Source organism: Ovis canadensis, chromosome 3 (assembly GCF_042477335.2).
Source record: "Ovis canadensis isolate MfBH-ARS-UI-01 breed Bighorn chromosome 3, ARS-UI_OviCan_v2, whole genome shotgun sequence".
Classification (NCBI taxonomy): Eukaryota; Metazoa; Chordata; class Mammalia; order Artiodactyla; family Bovidae; genus Ovis; species Ovis canadensis.
This window is the reverse complement of record NC_091247.1, coordinates 87,459,285-87,480,830: the sequence shown is the minus strand read 5'-3', so window position 1 is coordinate 87,480,830 and position 21,546 is coordinate 87,459,285. Positions and strand designations below refer to the sequence as shown.

At 41.7% G+C, this 21,546-nt stretch overlaps 1 protein-coding gene across 2 annotated transcripts in view; it reads left to right on the top strand.

Moving 5' to 3' along the window:
- Positions 1-21,546, top strand: part of VIT (vitrin) — a 125,485-nt gene that overhangs the window by 16,133 nt on the left and 87,806 nt on the right. For both annotated transcript variants that reach the window (XM_069583542.1, XM_069583541.1), the window contains exon 2: positions 14,801-14,870. In XM_069583542.1, coding sequence (XP_069439643.1) covers positions 14,819-14,870 — 52 coding nt within the window. In that variant the 5' untranslated portion in view covers positions 14,801-14,818. The remainder of the gene's footprint in view (positions 1-14,800; positions 14,871-21,546) is intronic.

Here is a 21,546-nt window from a genome sequence, read left to right as displayed (position 1 = left end):
TAAGGGAGATCAGTCCTGGGTGTTCATTGGAAGGACTGATGTTGAAGCCGAAACTCCAATACTTTGGCCACCTCATGCGAATATTTGACTCATTGGAAAAGACCCTGATGCTGGGAGGGATTGAGGGCAGGAGGAGAAGGGGACGACAAAGGATAAGATGGCTGGATGGCATCACTGACTTGATGGACATGAGTTTGAGTGAACTCTGGGAGTTGGTGATGGACAGGGAGGCCTGGCGTGCTGCGATTCATGGGGTCGCAAAGAGTCGGACACGACTGAGCGACTAAACTAATTAACTAATGTCTATCTACTGCCTCAAGAAGATCTTGGGTGGTTTGGATGAGACAATTGTTGAGAAAACACTCTGCAGATTCTGATATAAACATATATCATTATAGTCTTCCCTAGCTGAATTCACTGAATGGCCAGGCACAGTGAGTTACAAAGCAGTCAGGAATAATCTTTCAGCTGCAACCCCCCCCAAAACAGAAATTTGTTATCTCACAGAATAGGTGGTCCTGAGGTAGGCCCAGCCTCCAGGCACGAGACAATCAGAGATCCTGCTCCATTTCTCTGATTCATTCAGCTGCCTTCCTCCTTTTTGCGCTGGCTTTTTCCTCAGTCTAACTTGCCTCATGCTCACAACATGGCTGCCAGCATACTGGTAAGAACCCACCCCCTTATTCATTTCCAGCAAGAGAGGCAACCTCATCCTGAAAAGCATAGAATTTAAGTTTCCCCTTTCTATTGGTCTGATTCAGCTTGGGACACAGCCTACCCCCTTGAGTAGTCATGGTCAGCTGGCGAGGGCCCTGTGCTGATGGGCTGAAGCTTCCAGTCCTGAAGCAATCACCAGCAAGGTGGGGTATGGACTCATCCTTGGCATGGACGTGGAGTCAGATCCACAGCAGAAGCTGGGGATGGACCAGCTTCCTTGGAGCCCTCTGGTGGCATTTACTCCCTTCATCAAGTTGGGGTTGTGTTAGGAAGGAGGAAGCCAGGAAGCAGGAACTCTGCTCGGCAACCAACAGACAGCTCGACTCAGATTCTAAGCACATCTTCAAGGAGTCTGGTGCATCCTTAGGAGCCAAGATATTGAGAAAAAGCAAAATTTTCCCTGCCTTCCTTGCCTGATTGGCTTGCACTTTTCTTTAGGCATTTCCTTGAGATAAAAGAAAGAAAGAACTGGAACAAGAAGGGAAATAAGAAAAACTACTATCCTCTCTGGCTCATTCTCTTTCTTCACAGAATCCTCGGGTTTGTAACAGTGACCACTGATGTCATGGCAACAGAAAATGCAGTGTTATGGGCTTAGTTCAAAGGAATACGATCTGTATAAACTTTTACATGCAGGCTGAGGCCACCTCCCCATTGTAAAGGCCCCTCTTAGTGCCAGCCTTCCTTTCTCCGTCCTCACCAGATCAACCCACATCACGGACAAGTAGCTGAGGCTTTATATCAGGCAGAGATGGAAAAAGCAAGGCTGCAGATGTGGCCTCCCCCCATTCAGAGATGTTTGTCCTCAAGGGATTTTTGGCATTTTGAAAATATAGCACAAGCCTCTCATAACTATTAAATGTTTCCAAATGAACACTGGTTCTTTCCGCCTTGTGAACAAAGGGCATTGTCCGGTGCTCCCCCACATAGCACCATAGATCAGACAAACACTAGCCTTACATAAATCCTACATATCCACTAGGGTGGATTTTCTTCAAGTGAGTGGCTTGTGAAAGCCTCGAGGGGGCTTATTAAAAATGATGAATGCAAAAATAATTTTTAAGCCTTCCATGTCTCCCTATTGCCTAAAGGATCAATTCCACATTCTTCAGACATGACATTCAAGGCTGACATGGGCCCTTCTTTCCTCTCTAACAGTCTGACTCCCTCTCCTAGCCTGGCCCAGCAGCTCCCAGTTCCTGAAGCTCCTCTATCTCCTATGTCCTGTCCTTCCCTTACCCCTCATTGTTTTCCAGTCTCCAGTTAAACTGATTGAAGCCTCTTCCAATCCTCATGCCCCAGGGCTATTTACACCATCTTCCCTTTATGCCATCACCGCATCCCCAACAGCAGAAGTTCTGAATTCTGGTTGCACAGCAGAGTCACCTGGGGAACTTTAAAACAATATTGATTTCAACTCAGACCAACCAAATCCAAATGTAGATGAGGGAAGCTCACTTGCTTATTATGAAATATCTATGGCAAGTAGTGAAATAAAATACTGGACCTCTGCACTCAGAATGCCTGGTTTGAATTCCAACTCCTCCTCTTTCCAGGCTTATGATCCTTGGGCAAAGTACTTAACCTCTGTGTGCTTTCAATTCCTTACCTTTCAAATTAAGGCCAGAAATAGCCCCCACTTTGTTGGGTGTTGTGAAGATCAAATGAGTTAATACATTACTGGCACTTAGTATGTGCTCAATTAATGCTAGTTATGATGAATGTGTCAGTTTTCTTTCTAGAAGACTTAAAGCAACTTGATAAAACCTGACCCTTCTTCCTCTCTGCTGAGCATAGGGTACACACATGACTTTTTGAAAAATGATTAAATGCATGCATGAATGAAGATGAATTATGATTTCAGGAAATTCGGAAGATTTAAATAGAAGTGGCCCATGAGCAAACTGTGAAAACCGAACAGGCTTGTGAGAGGCAGATGAGGGGTGGTAACATATTCCAAAAAGAACAGGAATAAGAGCATGAGCTAAGATGAAAAGTTGTTGTTGAATTACGACACTGGGATTCTTGGCCCCCGGAGGAGAAGAATTCAATCTGGGGCCAGAGACGAGGCTTGATCGCTCAGAGCTTTTGTGTAATAAAGTTTTATTAAAGTATAAAGGAGATAGAGAAAGCTTCTGACATAGGCATCAGAAGGGGGCAGAAAGAGTCACCCTCTTGCTAGTGTTAACAATGGAGTTATATACTCTCCAGTAAATCAAAAGAATGTCTGGAGGTTATAAAGACCTCATCAGACCTACTCCCATAATTTACATTTTAAGATAATGGAAATAGCCAGAAGGTTTAATCCAGAGACTGTCCTCAGGCAGAATACATAATACATTGTTGTTATATAATCCTTGTAAAGAGCAGGTCTACTCCCATAATTTACAGAATTAGCCAGAAGGTTTAATCCAGAGACTGTCCTCAGGCATAATACATTGTTGTTATATAATCCTAAGGAATGTAGAGAAGGAAAAAAGTTTGTCCTTTCTTCCTCCTTGAGAATTCCAGACCCCTCTCTCCTTGGGGACCCCTAGACTTCTTATCAACCTGCCTAGGAAGTGACTCTCTCACTAAGACACCGATGTGCAAGGTGTAGAGAAAGGACCAAAAGTCTGGAGTGTGCTAGGGTCAAAGGAGAGGATTACAGAAGAGAACTGCAGTGAGATGGTTTGTAAAGGATTATAAATTGGGCCATTTAATGAAAAGTTCATTAAGGAATTTGGGCTTTATTCTGCAGAAGATGAGTGGACTGTGAAGAATTCTGAGGAGGCTAATGCATAGTCAGAGCTGTGTTTTAGGAAGGTGATCCTTTCCAACCAGAGGGAAAGGTGATCTGGAGCAAAAAAGCAAGGAGAGGGTTTGGAGGGTTTGGTAGCTTCTCATTTGGTGTCAACACTGTCTGTATATGTTAAGTCTTCCCAAGAGAGATCATTTTATCAACTTGTTTTATTAACATATGTACATAGGTTAAAGATTTGAATAGAACAAAACTGTAAAACTCGCTCATATCTCTGATCACCATTTACCCAGTTCTCTTTCCCTGAAGCAACCACTGTTACTGAAATTAAAAAGATTAGAGGGGTAGGGTGGGGAGGGAGGTGGGAGAGATGCTCAAGTGGGAGGGGACATGGGTAAACCTGACTCATGCTGATGTTTGGTAGAAACCAACACAATACTGTCGGAGAAGGCAGTGGCACCCCACTCCAGTACTCTTGCCTGGAAAATCCCATGGATGGAGGAGCCTGGTGGGCTGCAGTCCATGGGGTCGCTAAGAGTTGGACACGACTAAGTGACTTCCCTTTCACTTTTCACTTTCATGCATTGGAGAAGGAAATAGCAACCCACTCCAGTGTTCTTGCCTGGAGAATCCCAGGGACAGGGGAGCCTGGTGGGCTCCATCTATGGGGTCGCACAGAGTTGGACACGACTGAAGCGACTTAGCAGCAGCAGCAGCAGCAACACAATACTGTAAAGCAATTATCCTTCAGTTAAGAATAAATAAAGCAAAACAAAAAAAAAATTATGAGAGTACTATGAACAACTGGGCTTCCCTGGTGGCTCAGATGGTAAAAAACCTGCCTGCAATGTAGGAGACTCAGGTTCAATCCCTGGGTCAGGAAAATCCCATGGAGAAGGGAATAGCTATCCACTCCGGTATTCTTGCCTGGAGAATTTCATGGACAGAAATTCCCTAATGGGCTACAGTCCATGGGGTCACAATGAGTCAGATACAACTGAGCAACTAACACTTTAACTTTTTTCATGAGTAACTGTACACCAACAAATTGGATAATCTAGATGAAATGAACAAATTCCTAAAAACACAAAGCATACTTAGACTAAATTATGAGTAGAAACTCTGAATAATCTATAAGTAGTAAGGAGAATGAATCAGTAATCCAAAACCTTACAACAAAGAGAATCTCCAGACCTGATGGTTTCACTAGTGAGCTCTACCAAACATTTAAAGAAGAAATAATACCAATTCTTCTCAAGCTTTTTCCAAAAATTGAAAATTACGGGGCACTTTTTAATTCATCCTATGAGGCCAGCATTACCTGGATACCAAACCAAAGATGCTACAAGAAAAGGAAAGCACAGTTTCCCATATGAATACAATATCTCTTATGAACACTGATTGCAAAAAATAAGCAACAAAATATTAGCAAACTGAATTCACTAGCATATTAAGATAATTATACACCATAACCAAATTGGATTTATTCTTATAATGTAAGGATGGTTACATACACAAGAATCAATTAATGTAATATGCCATGTTAACAGAATGAAGGAGAAAAATACCACACAATCATTGCAACTGAAGCAGAAAAAACACCTGAGAAAATTCAACACCATTTCATGATAAAAATGCTCAAAAATCTAGGTAGAGGAGAAAGCAGCATCATCCTAATAGAAGCCATACATGAAAAATACACAACAAATGTTATACTCAATGGTGAAAGACTAAAGGCGTTCCCTCTAGGATAAGGAAAAAGGCAAAGATGCCTGCTTTCACTACTTCTATTCAACACAGTACTGGAAGTTCTAGCCAGGGCAATTAAGCAAGAAAAATAAATAAAAATACAGTCTACTTTAACCTATGCACATGGAAAGGAAGAAATAAAATTGTTTCTGTTTGCAGATAATGTGATCTTGTATGTAGAAAATCCTAAGGATTCCACAATAGAATTATAAAACTAACAAATGAATTCAGTAAAGTAGTAGGATCCAACATCAACAAACAAAAGTCAGTTGTATTTCTATACACTAACAATGAACAATCGGAAAAAGAAATTAAGGAAACAATTCCATTTACAGTAGTAACAAAAAGAATAAAATACTTAGGAATTAAACTTAACCAAGGAAGTAAAAGACTTGCACAATGAATACTATAGAACATTAATTACTGAAAGAAACTAAAGAAGGTATAAACAAGTGGGAACATCACATGTTCGTGAATTGGAAGACTTGGCATTGTTAGGATATCCATTCTATCCAAAGCAATCTGCAGATTCAATGCACTATCAAAATCCCAATGACACTTTTTGCTGAAATTTAAAAAAAATACAAAAATGTATACGGAATATTGAAGGACCCCAAATAGCTAAAGCAATCTTGAAAAAGAAGAGAAGGGTTTAGGACTAGCATAAATACAGACATACACACCAATGGAACAGAACAGAGAGCCCCCAAATTAACCCTCACGTGCATGGTTACATGATTTTCTTGCCAAGATCATTCAATGGGGAAAAGGCAGTCTCTCCAACAAATGGTGCCAGGAAAAGTGGATACACACACACAAAAGAAAAAACTTGGACCCTTACCAAACACCATATACAAAAATTAACTCAAGTGGATCACAGATCTAAATGTAAGACCTAAAACTGTAAAACTCTTAAAAGAAAACACAGGACAAGAGCATCACAGCGTTGGGTTTGGTAATGATTTCTTGAATATGGCACCCCAAACATAGACAGCAAAAGAAAAAAATAAGCAAATTGAACTTCATGAAACTTTAAAAATGTTCTGCACCAAAAAATACCATTCAACAGAATAAAAAGACAACCCCATTGAATGGGAAAATATATGTGCAAATCATATATCTGATAAGGGATTAATATCCAGAAAGTATAGAAAAACTTCTAAAATTCAAAAACAATACAAACACAATCTAATAAAAAACTGGGCAAAGGACTCAAACAGACATTTCTCCAAAGCAGATATACAAATGGCCAATAAGCACATGAAAAGATGTTCAACATCGCTAATCATTAGGGAAATGCAAATCACAACTACAATGAGATGCCATCTTGCACCAATTAGGATGACTTCCCTGTACCTCATATAGTAAAGAATCTGCCTGCAATACAGGAGACCTGGATTCGATCCCTGGGTCAGAAAGATCCTCTGGAGAAGGGAATGGCAACCCACTCCAGTATTCTTGCCTGGAAAATCCCATAGACAGAGGAACCTGGTGAGCTACAGTCCATGGGATAGCAAAGAGTCAGATACAACAAAGCAACTAACACTACTACTATCGAAAGAACAGAAAATAGTAAGTGCTGGGAAATGTAGAAACACTAGAACCTTTGTACACATATTAGTGGGAATGTAAAGTAATGGGATGAGTGAATTTAACTCAGATGACCATTATATCTACTACTGTGGGCAGGAATCCCTTAGAAGAAATGGAGTAACCATCATGGTCACCAAAGAGTCCAAAATGCAGTACTTGGATGCAATCTCAAAATCGACAGAATGATCTCTGTTCGTTTCCAAGGCAAACCATTCAATATCACGGTAATCCAAGTCTATGCCCCAACCAATAACACTGAAGAAGCTGAAGTTGAACGGTTCTATGAAGACCTACAAGATCTTTTAGAACTAACACCCAAAAAAGATGTTTCATTATAGGGGACTGGAATGCAAAAGTAGGAAGTCAAGAAACATCTGGGATAACAGGCATATTTGGCCTTGGAATACGGAATAAAGCAGGGCAGAGGCTAATAGAGTTTTGCCTAGAGAACGCACTGGTCATAGCAAACACCCTCTTCCAAAAACACAAGAGAAGACTCTACACATGGACATCACCGGACAACCCCGGACAACCATCACATGGACAACACCGAAATCAGATTGATTATATTCTTTGCAGCCAAAGATGGAGAAGCTCTATACAGTCAGCAAAAACAAGACTGAGAGCTGACTGTGGCTCAGATCATGAACTCCTTATTGCCAAATTCAGACTTAAATTGAAGAAAGTAGGGAAAACCACTAGACCATTTAGGTCTGACCTAAATGAAATCCCTTATGATTAAACAGTGGAAGTGAGAAATAGATTTAAGGGCCTAGATCTGATAGACAGAGTGCCTGATGAACTATGGATGGAGGTTCGTGACATTGTAGAGGAGACAGAGATCAAGACCATCCCCATGGAAAAGAAATGCAAAAAAGCAAAATGGCTGACTGGAGAGGCCTTACAAATAGCTGTGAAAAGAAGAGAAGTGAAAAGCAAACGAGAAAAAGAAAGATATAAGCATCTGAATCCAGAGTTCCAAAGAAAAGCAAGGAGAGATAAGAAAGCCTTCCTCAGTGATCAATGCAAAGAAATAGAGGAAAACAACAGAGTGGGAAAGACTAGAGATCTCTTCAAGAATTTGAGATACCAAGGGAACATGTCATGCAAAGATGGGCTGAATAAAGGACAGAAATGGTATGGACCAAACAGAAGCAGAAGATATTAAGAAGAGGAGGCAAGAATACACAGAACTGTACAAGAAAGATCTTCATGACCAAGATAATCACAATGGTGTGATCACTCACCTAGAGCCAGACATCCTGGAATGTGAAGTCAAGTGGGCCTTAGAAAGCATCACTATGAACAAAGCTAGTAGGGATGATGGAATTCCAGTTGAGCTATTTCAAATCCTGGAAGATGATGCTGTGAAAGTGTTGCACTCAATATGCCAGCACATTTGGAAAACTCAGCAGTGGCCACAGGACTGGAAAAGGTCAGTTTTCATTCCAATCCCAAAGAAAGGCAATGCCAACGAATGTTCAAACTACTGTGCAATTGCACTCATCTCACATGCTAGTACAATAATGCTCAAAATTCTCCAAGCCAAGCTTTAGCAATACATGAACAGTGATGTTCCAGATGTTCAAGCTGGTTTTAGAAAAGGCAGAGGAACTAGAGATCAAATTGCCAACATCCGTTGGATCATGGACAAAGGAAGAGCGTTCTAGAAAAACATCTGTTTCTGCTTTATTGACTATGCCAAAGCCTTTGACTATGTGGATCACAATAAACTGGAAAATCTTGAAAGAGATGGGAATACCAGACCAACTGACCTGCCTCTTGGGAAACCTATATGCAGGTCAGGAAGCAACAGTTATAACTGGACATGGAACAACAGACTGTTTCCAAATAGGAAAAGGAGTACCTCAAGCTTGTATATTGTCACCCTGCTTATTTAACTTCTATGTAGAGTACATCATGCGAAACGCTGGGCTGGAAGAAGCACAAACTGGGATCAAGATTGCCAGGAGAAATATCAATAACCTCAGATGTGCAGATGGCACCACCCTTATGGCAGAAAGTGAAGAGGAACTAAAACGCCTCTTGATGAAAGTCAAAGAGGAGAGTGAAAAAGTTGGCTTAAAGCTCCACATTCAGAAAACGAAGATTATGGCATCTGGTCCCATCACTTCATGACAAAAAATGGGGAAACAGTGGAAACAGTGTCAGACTTTATTTTGGGGGGCTCCAAAATCACTGCAGATGGTGACTGCAGCCGTGAAATTAAAAGACGCTTACTCCTTGGAAAGAAAGTTATGACCAACCTAGTCAGTATATTGAAAAGCAGAGATGTTACTGTGCCAACAAAGGTCCGTCTAGTCAAGGCTATGGTTTTTCCAGTGGTCATGTATGGATGTGCGAGTTGGACTGTGAAGAAAGCTGAGTGCCAAAGAATTGATGCTTTTGAACTGTGGTGTTGAAGAAGACTTTTGAGGGTCCCTTCGACTGCAAGGAGATCCAACCAGTCTTTCCTAAAGGAGATCAGTCCTGGGTGTTCTTTGGCAGGACTGATGCTGAAGCTGAAACTCTAATACTTTGGCCACCTCATGCAAAGAGTTGACTCATTGGAGAAGACTCTGATGCTGGGAGGGACTGGGGGCAGGAGGAGAAGGGGACAACAGAGGATGAGATGGCTGGATGGCATCACCGACTTGATGGACATGAGTTTGAGTGAACTCCGGGAATCGGTGATGGACAGGGAGGCCTGGCATGCTGCGATTCATGGGGTCGCAAAGAGTCGGACACGACTGAGCGACTGAACTGAACTTAACTGAAAGTAATACAGCCACTCTGGAAAACAGTATGGAGTTTCCACAAAAAAATTAAAAATATTATTACCATATGATCCAACAATTTCATTGCTGGGTATAGACACAAAATGATTGAAGACAGGGTCTCAAAGAAATATTCTTATACCCATGTACATAGCAACTTTATTCATAATAACTAAAATACAAAAGCAACCCCTATGTCCATCCGCAGATAAATAGATGAGGAAAATATGATATATACCTACAATGGAATTTTTCAGCCTAAAAAAGGAAAGAAATTCTGCTATGTGCTACAATATGAGTGAACCTTAAGAACATTGTGCTATTTGAAATAGGCTAGTCACAAGAAGAAAATACTATATATGAGGTACTTAGAATAGTCAAATCACAGAGCCAGAAACTAAAATGGTAATTTCCAGGAGAATGGGGAGTTACTGTTTAATGGATCTGGAGTTTCAATTTTACAGACAAAAAGAATTCTTAAGATGGATAATGGTGATGATAACATTTTATGGATGTATTTAATATTGCTGAAGTGTACACTTAAATATGGTTAAGATAAATTTCATGTTTTTGTATTTTACCATACTTTTTTAAAAATGGAGGAAAAACACTGAAGAACCATACAAAATAAGGTGGCATTATTATTTATTACCAATAATCAGGTCTTTTCTAATTATAGGCAGCAAGAGATTTAATTTAACTGGCTGGCTACTCTATTTATGCATACTTTTATCTCACAATCAGCCTTCCTTTACCTTAGCAGAACTTCATATTCAGAACTCTATATTACGTCTCACAATTTATAAATCTATGAATCAGTAAGTCATTCTTTTGGAAACCTCTATTGTTCTGTTTTTGTTAGAAACCTGGTGAGCACATGAGATAGTAAGTTTCCAACATCACTGTGTACCCCACAGCTCCTTGACATTGAACTGCCTGCAAAAACTGTTTAACAATACTGGTGGTCATTCTTATCTCATTTCTGTAAAGGCTAAGAAAGGGTTTGCACTGTTTTCACACATTTCAAAAGGCATATTTACAGTTGAAATGTGTAAATAAATGAACCAAGGAAAGAGAGAAAATGCAGTGGTAAGAAAGAAACCTCGGAATATTCTGATTCTAAGAGGCCAGAGTGATTCTGGTTGCGTTCCATTACTGATGAGTCAGCACTTGGGGGATATTTCCTCTGGGGTTAGTATGTTTCCTGGAATCCTGTTGGTTTTTTATCCATCCACCCCTTTGTGTGAAGGTCTGGTCTATCATGTCTTCTTAAGTTGTAGGACAGATCTGAGAGCCCTTTCCTCTGCAATCCCATCTTCCCTTTAAATTTGTTGACTATTAACAATGCTTATTGAAATATAATCCACATGCCATAAAACACACCTCTGAAGTATACAACTCAGTAGCTTTTAGAGTATTCACAGATTGTCTTCGTTTTGTTTCCTCTCTTTACTTCCTTGGGGAAAGAAAGAGCCCTAACTACTCGCTCATGGATTCAATATATTTATCAAGCCCACAAAAGATCAAATAAAAATTCCTGCCTTCATGGAGCTTGCATTCCAGTGGAGAACACAAACAATAAACAAACACAATAAGCAAAGTACAGAGTATGTCAGAGGTGGTAAGTGACTGAAAAAAAAAAAAAAAAGATAATAGGGAAAGGCTGATGCTTGGTGGTACTCAGTCGCGTGCAACTCTTGGGAGCCCATGGACTATAGCCTGCCAGGCTCCTCTGTCCATGGGATTTTTCCAGCCAAGAATACTGGAGTGGGTTGCCATTTCCTTCTCCAGGGGATCTTTCCAACTCACGGACTGAACTTGTGTCTCTTGCATTGGCTGGTGAATTCTTTACCACTGGCACCACTTGGTAGGGTGTACCACTTGATGGAGGGTGGGAGAGGGATTGCAATTTTAAGGTGAGTGATTAGGGAAAATCTCAGGAGAAGATAACATTTAGCAAAGACCTGAAAGAAATGAGGGAGTAAACCCTGTTCTGATCTGGGGGAAGGGCATCCAGGTAGAGTTAACAATAAGTGCAGAGACCCTGAAGGGAGAGACGTGCGCAAAGCTTAATAAGTGAGAGGAGAATGGAGGAAGGAGAGGTCAGAGGGCCAAAGGTGGCCGAATCTCATGGGGTCCTGAGCCATTTGCCTGGGTTTTGGCTTTTCTCCTAAGATAGAGAACCACAGAAGTTTTGATCTGAGGCATGCCGTGAACTGATCTGCTTTGAAGAGGATCACAGTGGAAGGATCTCAGTTTGCAGAGGAAGAAGGAAACACCCTAGTTAGGAGGATAATTGCTTTAATCCAGGTGAAATGGGGCATGGCCTGGACCAGATGGCAATGGTAAAGACAGGACGAAGCAGTTAGAGTCTGGACAAATTATGAATGTAGAGCCAACAGTCTTGGTTGATGGAAAAGATGTGCAGGACAAGAGAAAGAGAAGTCTGGAATGACTCACAGACCAAGCAACCTAGAGGCACCTTGACAGATGAATGGACAAAGAAGCTGTGGTACATATACACAATGGAATATTACTTAGCTATAAAAAGGAATACATTTGAATTAGTTCTGATGAGGTGAATGAACCTAGAGCCTATTATACAAAGTGAAGTCAAAAAGAGAAAACCAAATATCGTATATTAATACACATATATGGAATCTAGGAGGATGGTACAAACGAACCCATTTGCAGAGCGGCAGTGGAGACACAGACAGAGAAGAGACCTGTGAGCACACTGTGGGAGGGAGGGGGTGGGACGGGATGGAGAGGGTGGCATGGAAACACAGAAATGACCATATGTCAAACAGATACAGTGGGGATTTGCTGCATGACTCACGGCGCTCAAACCAGTGTGCTCTGTGACAACCTGGAGTAGCGGGATGGAGTGGGAGGTGGGAGGGAGATTCAGGTGGGAAGAGAAGGGGACTTATGTATATCTTGGCTGATTCATCGTGTGGCAGTAACCAACACAATAGTGTAAAGCAATTATCCTTCAATGAAAAAATAAATTAAAAAAAGATGTTTAAGTCCAGTGCCAATGGCAATAGCCAATTGGTGAAGCTAGTTAGGTGGGTCAGGAAGCAGATTAATATACTGCATTTATCCCCACAGGAGACATGTAAGCTGATCTGCAGCTTCTCAAACTAGTAAAAGACAAAAAAAAAATTTTGACTTGTTATCACATTATTTCCAAAATATGACCCAGCTAATTAAGTATCAAATTGCCGATCATACACAGGGTATGATTATTTCTATTTTGAAGGGAAAAACCATTTTCCTTTTACTTAGCTAGTGGTCAACTACCTTAATTGGGAAATTTAACACATTACAGCTGTTGCTGGAAATTAGCAAAGGGACAGTTCTGCTTGAGGTTACTCTTGCTGCCTAATTTGTTTGTAATAAAGCCTTTCAACTACCAGTTTTATTTAGGTTGATAGTATCAAGTGATTGTATTAGTACTCTAGCTATAATCTACTAATTGCTTTTTTGTTAATAAACTCTGCACAGAAGTGTATCTACATATTAATTATATGCTTGCTCTAGACTTAGCTAGTACCAGATTGTGTTTCTCTTTCCAAATCTCTAGGCAGTGACATCACTTTGGTGATTTCAAAATCACCCACGGTGGGAGGATTTATGCCACAGAAATTGACAAATGCTTTAAATCAGAGCTTCTTTTCCAGACAGCAGGTTTCCTAGCACACCAGTGGACATAGCAGGGGGTAGAGTTATGAATGCCAGCTAAAACCTAAAAGCCACTCAGCAGTGGCAGGCGGAGGGTGAGGAGGGTGGGGAGTGAATATAGTGGGGGCCATCTGCCCCAGAGAGGAGGAGAGCTTTACCACTGACATTGTTTAGAATTGCTAGTTAATAAGGATAATAAAGAGCAGACCAATTTTAAGTCTTTAAATTCTCTACAGACCATATTCTTCCATATGGCCTAAGCCCAGGATAGATCCTTCCCACCTACTGCCACCTCCATTCTAATTCTACTCACGGCCTGGTTACCATGTATGTAACCTCTAATTTACCTTTCTAAGCCTTAGTTTCCTCATTTGTTCAACGGGGATCATAAAATCTGCTACTTTGCAGATTCTAGACAATATAGTATGCACAGTATTCATTCAATTAATGGTGGTATAAATAAACCTAAGGTTTCCTCACAGCCTTAAGAGAAGTTGGAACCCCTACAAATCAATAGCATCTTTGTATCCACTGTGCTTTCCAACCTCTGAGCATCTTTAAATGCTGTTCACCTCAACTTGGAGCCACTTCGTCTCCTATTTTCATCTCTCGGAGTTAACCCAATTGCTGCCACCTTCACGAGACTTTCTCTTATTCCCACAGCTGACATAATCTCGCTTTTCTCTAAAATTCTTAGGGACTTCTTGGCAACTCTCTGGATTAGAATCTGAATTTTAACAAGATCCCGAGATATGTACATTAAGTTTAGGAAGCCTTGTTCTAAATCACTCAAACTTGGCTGTACATTGGAATTACCTGTGGAGTTTTGAAAATGCCTAATGCCTAGATAGACCCCACTCTCAAGAAATTCTGATTCAAATAGTCTGAGGTGCAGCCCGGGCATCAGGGCCTTTCAAAACTCCCAGATGATACTAATATGTGGCTAAGTTTGAGAACTACTGGTCCATAAACTCCCCTTATTCTCCCTTTTGGAGCCTGCACACTCTCTAATGTTAGGGTCATTTCTGTCCACGTATATTTTCTCACTTCTATCAAACTGTGTCTTTTAAAAGCAGAACTATTTTTTAATTCAATTTTTATAAACTCATCCCTAGGCATACAATAGGAGTTTGGTAAATGTTTATTGAATAAATAGTGAATGAATCGCTTCTGTAATCTAGAACAGTTTGTAATCTAAAAATATTCTGTAAATACCATAAGTGTGACTTTTGTCCTAATTTGAAGACTGGTTGAACATATTCAGGAAATTGCGGAATTATTTTCCTCTTTAGTCTAAGACCACATCTCTGAAGAAGAGGAGGCTGGCAGCTAGAATGGGTTTTCTGAGAATAGCCTCTCTAGGTACCACTACAGCTGACCTCCGCCATCTCCAAGTGTTATTTACAGAGAGCCACAGCTTGAAATCTTAAGACTCTAGAGGGCAATGCAAAATGAGGCCGCCCCTCCCTACACTCTGTGCACGCAATTCAGAACTCTTGGCTGAAACATGATGATGTTATTGTTTCTTCCTCTCTAGGGTGCCGTTTTGATATTTATGGGGATTGTTGTCCTCACTATGAAGGCATCTGTTATTGAAATGTTCCTTGGTAAGTACTTTTATATGTGTATCTGGATACGCTTTTAACATTCTCCTAATGTCCAAAGAATCTTGCCAAGAGGTTTAATCCAAGACAGAGCATATAAACAGTTCAGTGTATCTTTTTAGTATAAACATTTTGGAGAGATGTTTAACAGAATGTTAAATGTAGATCACATTCAGGATGTATGTCTATATACTTTTTTTATATAAAGCAAGTATATATTGCAGATGTCTACATATTACATATTAAGCATATAAACACATATTTGTGTGTGTGTGTGTGTGTGTTACTCAGCAACTGGCAAATATTTCAGATAAAGCATATTGACAGATTCTGGATTTAGGAACCTTATTTCTTAATTTCTCAAAAAAAAAAAATTCTTATCTCTGATGTGACCTTGTTGTTGTTTAGTTTCTGAGTCTGACTTTCTGTGAACCCATGGACTGCAGCATGCCAGGGTTCCCTGTCCTTCACTATCTCCCAGAATGTGCTCAAATTCATGTCCATTGAGTTGGTGATGCCATCCAATCATCATATTCTCTGTCATCCCCTTCTCTTGCCTTCAATTTTTCCCATCATCAGGGTCTTTTCCCTTATGGCTCAACTGGTAAAAAAAAAAAAAAAATACCTGCCTGCAATGTGGGAGACCTGGGTTCGATCCCTGGGTTGGGAAGATCTCCTGGAGAAGGGAAAGGCTACCCACTCCAGTATTCTGGCCTGGAGAATTCCATGGACTGTATAGTCCATGGGGTCACAAAGAGTCAGGCACGACTGAGCAAGTTATACACACACAGACAGGGTCTTTTTCAATGAGTCAGCTCTTTGCATCAGGTGGCCAAAGCATTGGAGCTTCAGCTTCAGCATCAGTCCTTCCAGTGAATATCCAGGACTGATTTCCTTTAGGATTGACTGGTTTGATCTCCTTGCTGTCCAAGGGACTCTCAAGAGTGTTTTCCAACACCACAGTTCAAAAGCATCAATTCTTCAGTGCTCAGCCTTCTTTATGGTCCAACTCTTACATCCATATATGACTACTAGAAAGAGCATAGCTTTGACTATACCGACCTCTGTCGAAAAAGTAATGTCTCCGCTTTGCAATTTGCTATCTAGGTGTACCATCGGCAACTCATACTTTTAGAGATGAAATCCTTTTAGCTTATCACCAGAGAACACAATCTGGGGTAGACCCTTAAGGAGCAGCAGGTAAACCTGCTGAAAGAAAGGAAAGGGATGATGGCTTTGGCACTAAGCCCAAGGGTAATCTTCTATTAATCTTGACCCTATAGGGCTGTGGCCACTCTGTGTCAGGCAGAGTGATCTTATAGGTCACTATTAGCAGGGAAGCTATTAGCAGGGAAGGGTACAAAGGCCTTTTAGACAGTATTAGTTTGCTAGAGCTGCCATAACAAAATACCACCAACTCGGTGGGCTTAGAACAACGAAATTTTATTCTTTCACAATTCTAGAGGCTAGAAGTCCAAAATCAAGGGGTCAGCAGGGCCAACAGATTTCCTTCCTTTCCTTCCTTTAGAAGGAAATATGGTCTATGCGCCTCTTCTCGCTGCTGGTAGTTTGCTGGCAATCTTTGGCATTCCTTGGCCTCACCCCAACCTATGCCTTCACCTTCACATGGTGTTTTCCCTCCGCGTGTGTCTATATCCAAATTTCCCCTTTTATAACCCCAGTCTTATTTGAAGGATTTCCTTATTTATAACCCCAGTATGAAGGACTGACGCTGAAGCTGAAACTCCAGTACTTTGGCCACCTCATGCGAAGAGTTGACTCATTGGAAAAGACTCTGATGCTGGGAGGGACTGGGGGCAGGAGGAGAAGGGGACGACCGAGGATGAGATGGCTGGATGGCATCACTGACTCGATAGACATGAGCTTGGGTGCACTCCAGGAGTTGGTGATGGACGGGGAGGCCTGGCGTGCTGCAATTCATGGGGTCACAAAGAATCAGACATGACTGAGCGACTGAACTGAACTGAACTGATGACCTCACCTTTGGGCTTCCCTGTGACTCAGCGGTAAAGAATCCACCTGCCAATGCTCATGTCAGGGGTTCAATCCCTGGATTAGGAAGATCCCCTAGAGAAGAAAAGAGCAACACACTCCATTTTCCTCCCCAGAAAATTCCATGGACAGAGGAGCCTGGCAGGCTATACGTAGTCCATGGGGTCACAAAGAGTCAGACATGACTGACTAACTAATTACATCTGCAACCACTCTATTTACAATCAAGGTCATCTTCTGAGGTTGTGGGGGCTAGGACTTCAACATGAAGTCCAACATGAAGTCCTATGGATTTAGGAAGGAGGGAAGGGACACAATGCAATCCATAATATACTCAGAATGCACAAGGTCTGTGCAGAAGGAGTCTACACAGGAGAGCTGAGGACTGGAGGAGAAAGAGGTGACACAGCTGGAAAGGCAAGGGGATGCCTGGCACGCTGGCAGGAAGCTGGGCTAGGAGGCTAGGGGAATCTTGTTCTGACTCTACCACTACCTTAGCAAGGAATATTCATGTAAAGAACACAGGGTCCTTCATTCCCACTTTGCCCCTCTGAGAGACTGTCTGTCTACTAACCTATAGGTTAGCAGAGGTGGACACAGTGGAATAGATGTGGGGCAGGAGGTCAGGAATAGGAAGGATTTAGCCACAGTAAAACAATCAGAACAAAACACAGAAACCCTGAGGCCAGTTCCCATTTGCCATGTCCCCCACATTGTGGAACCAAGAAGAACTTGACTGTCTTTTTTGACCTGCCCCTCTCAACCTGCCCTTCGGCAAAATCCATTTCTCCTCAGGGTTGGCTCATCCCAAAAGTAACAAATCAAAGTAGAAAAAGGAGATTCCTATTACAAAGTTCTTTCTCTATGTCCTTATATGCCCCCCTCCCTGACATCTCTTTATGCATCTGCTTGTCTCCATCCCAGGACCATTTCTCTCACGTTCCCCATAACCCTCTTCAGCTCTGGGACAGCCTCCCTGTCCCACATCCTTATCCGACTCATTCTCCACTACACCCCGATTAATCTCCCTAAAGCCCATATCTGATTCCACTCTCCTGATTTAACACACAATGTTTTCCTTTTGTCTTCAGGGTGGAGCCCAGGCCTCTTTAAAGTGCTTTGCTTGCTGACGAGGCCTCTCTGATACGGCTCTTTCCATCCTTTCCTGCTCTCCTCTCAATCACAGAGCCCAATCCTGGCTTCCAGGGACCTGGAAAGTGCTGATCCTTTCATTCCCCTGAAAGTCGAGTCATTTACTTCCCGGACTTTGACTATGTGATTCTGTTTCCTAGAATATTTTTCCTCTCACCCCCACACATCCTAACAGTCCTCCAGGAAGTTTCCTCTGCCCTCCAATTGATCAGATCACCTTCCTGTGAGCTTCCCTGGAGCCCTGTATTGATTATAACCTTGTCATATTGTATTCATCGCATCAGGAGTCTGCTACCCTGACACTGTGCATCACCAAGCGCAGGAGCTATGTCTTGCTCATCGTTGCATTTTAAGTCCTCAGCACATCTTACAGCCACTCAAAAAACATTGCCAAACAAAGTATTCTTTCAGGGATGTTGTATATTTCAGGTTTCAGAGTCTGAGTCTGATTCTGCACACCACAATTCCTCTATGTGAGTTTTTTCCCCCACACCAAGTGATTCCTCAACACCAGCTGGGTGTCCTACAACTCAGTTCAATTCTGACACCATCTACCTGGAGACAGCATCAGATTCCACAGGTAAAGTCTCAGTCACACACACACACACGCACACGCACACACACACTCCAGATGCCAGCTGGAGTTAAGTTGTCACTTGCTCTTCTGACAGATTGGCCACAAATCAGAGGTTCCCATGACCCTCTCCTTGGGTTTGATTAATTTTCTGGAGCAGCTCACAGACCTCAGGAAACTACTGTATTCACTAGATTGCCAATTTATTACAAAGGATATTAAAGGATACATATCAACAGCCAGATAAAAGAGACACTCAGGGCAAGGTACTGAACAGAGGAGCTTCTGTCCCCCTGGAATTTGGGCCCAGCACAGTGGCATCCGGAAGAGCTCTGGTTTCTCAACATGGAAGCCCTTTGAACCCCCTCTTCTGGGGTTTTCATGGAGGCTTCATTATATAGACATGATTGATTAACTCACTGGCCATCGGTGACTGATTCAACCTCCAGCTCCTCTTTCCTCCTGGGAAATCAGGAGATGGGAATAAATTCCAACTCTCTATTCTGGGTTGGTTCCCCTGGCAACCAGCTCTGTCATCTTCAGGGGTTTTCAAAAGCCATCTCATTAACATAAACAGTTGTAACTGAAAGGGGCTTGTTATGAGTAACAAGACATCCATTTCACCTTTATGACTCTGATTTCAGGAACTGAGGACAAGAAATCAAATATTATAACAAAAGATGCTCCCATTGCTCTTATCACTGAGGATATTCCAGGGGTTTAGGGAGCTGGTAGCCAGGAACTTGGCCAAAAGGCCAAAAGGTGTATTTATCATAAATCACCATATCACATAGAACCAGCCAGTGATCCCCCAAAAGCCCTCTAAATTAATGTCAATTAAGTATTTAATCAATACATATCGGAGCTAGCATGGTCGCTCTAAATATGTGTAAATTTATGATGTAGCAGGGTTTTATGCTGCCTACTGTCATCAGACCACCACGTAAATCAACAGCTGCACTTATGGGGAGAAAGGAGCCTAAAAAGCCTAAGGCTGCACCAGAAACATGCATTCTGGCTCCAACTTCTGTCCCCACCCCCTCCAAAACAGCAGATTTAGCTGAGATATCAACTTTGACCTTGGTTTCTTTTCTATAAAACAAAAAGGTGACCTCCAAAGCTCCTCCCAGCTTCAATATTCGGTGATCTGAAGCATAACTCATTGATTTATGTGATCATAGAGAATAAGCTGTCCTGTTTCTGCCATGGAGCTCTGATGTATTTGATGGTAAATGTTTCATTGAATATGCAACTCCAAATCGAAGCATAGGGGCAATTTGAGCTGATTTAAAATGATCTGCATTATGTATCAGTTTCTAGGAAGGCACTGTGAATACTGTTAAAGAGAACCAGAGCTGGACAGTATTTAAAGCAGTAAAAACAGATGCTAATCAGAAACCACTGCAAGAGGGGAAAGGAGAGGCCAGGGTTATACTGGGCTCAACTCCGAAAACAACAAGAAAAAGTGGGGATCTGTAGCCAAGGCGCAGGTTGCAGAGGTCAGGGAATGGAAAAGACTTAGAGGATAGCAAGGGAATAGGGAGATCCTTGCAAAACTGACTAGACAGTGTTCTTGCTAAAGGCAGACCAGAATGATCAGATATCAAGAGTGGAAGATTCTCTCTAAACAAGATTCTTGCTAAAACCACATGATGGTGGCCCTACAAGGACAGACACACAAGCCCAAGGTCAAAGCCTCGTTGAGAAGAGGGCTTAGAGGAGCCTGACTAGAGTTGGTCAAGGAAAGAGTCCTTGTTAACACCACCTGAGTTAGTATCTTGAGTGGCACTAAGGGATCGAACAGGAAGTTGATGGGCTAGAATGAGGCATTCCTATAAAAGTTCTAGACACATATTAAGCATTCAGTAAGTATTTACTAATTTGATCACTGGCTAGATGTTCTGGCACTTCATGTCTTTCCTTGAATGTAATAGATTCTGATTGTAATTTATTATCAACAGGAAAAGTGGAACACAGGTGCCTATTAACCAGGCCAATGATTCTAGAAAGCATTTTTCATTACATAATATGATATCAATATGAACAAATTAAAGAACAATTGTCTTTTTCTAACAAGAAACATTCTATAAAAAATACAGAATATATATGTGTGTATGTGTGTATATATATAAGAAATATACTTTGAAATGGGAAAAACACAGAAAATATAAAATAGGAATTATAATTCCACCATTATTAAAATTTGGGGATTTTTTGTTCCAGGTAGTTCTCTCTGTATATGTTCTAATTTTGTCAGAGTCAAGATTACGATTAGAGCTTTCCAGGTCATTTAGTCTTCTGCTACACATCATTTGTAATAAATGCTTTGTTTGTTGTTGTAGTCGCTAAGGCATGTCAGACTCTGTGATTCCATGGACTGTATGGAGTCCGTGGAGCCCACCAGGCTCCTCTGCCCATGGATTTCCCAGCCAAGAATACTGAAGCAGGTTGCTATTTCCATCTCCAGGGAAACTTCCCAACTCAGAGATCAAACTGCTTCTCCTGCTTGGTGGGCGGAATCTTTACCACTGAACCACCATTGAAGCCCTAATAAATGCTTCAGTTCAGTTCAGTTGCTCAGTCAGACGACTCTTTGAGACCCCGTGAATCGCAGCACGCCAGGCCTCCCTGTCCATTACCAACTCCCGGAGTTCACTCAGACTCACATCCATCGACTCGGTTATGCCATCCAGCCATCTCATCCTCTGTTGTCCCCTTCTCCTCCTGCCCTCAGTCCCTCCCAGCATCAGAGTCTTTTCCAATGAGTCAACTCTTCGCACAAGGTGGCCAAAGTACTGGAGTTTCAGCTTTAGCATCATTCCTTCCAAAGAAATCCCAGGGCTGATCTCCTTCAGAATGGATTGGTTGGATCTCCTTGCAGTTCAAGGGACTCTCAGGAGTCTTCTCCAACACCACAGTTCAAAAGCATCAATTCTTCGG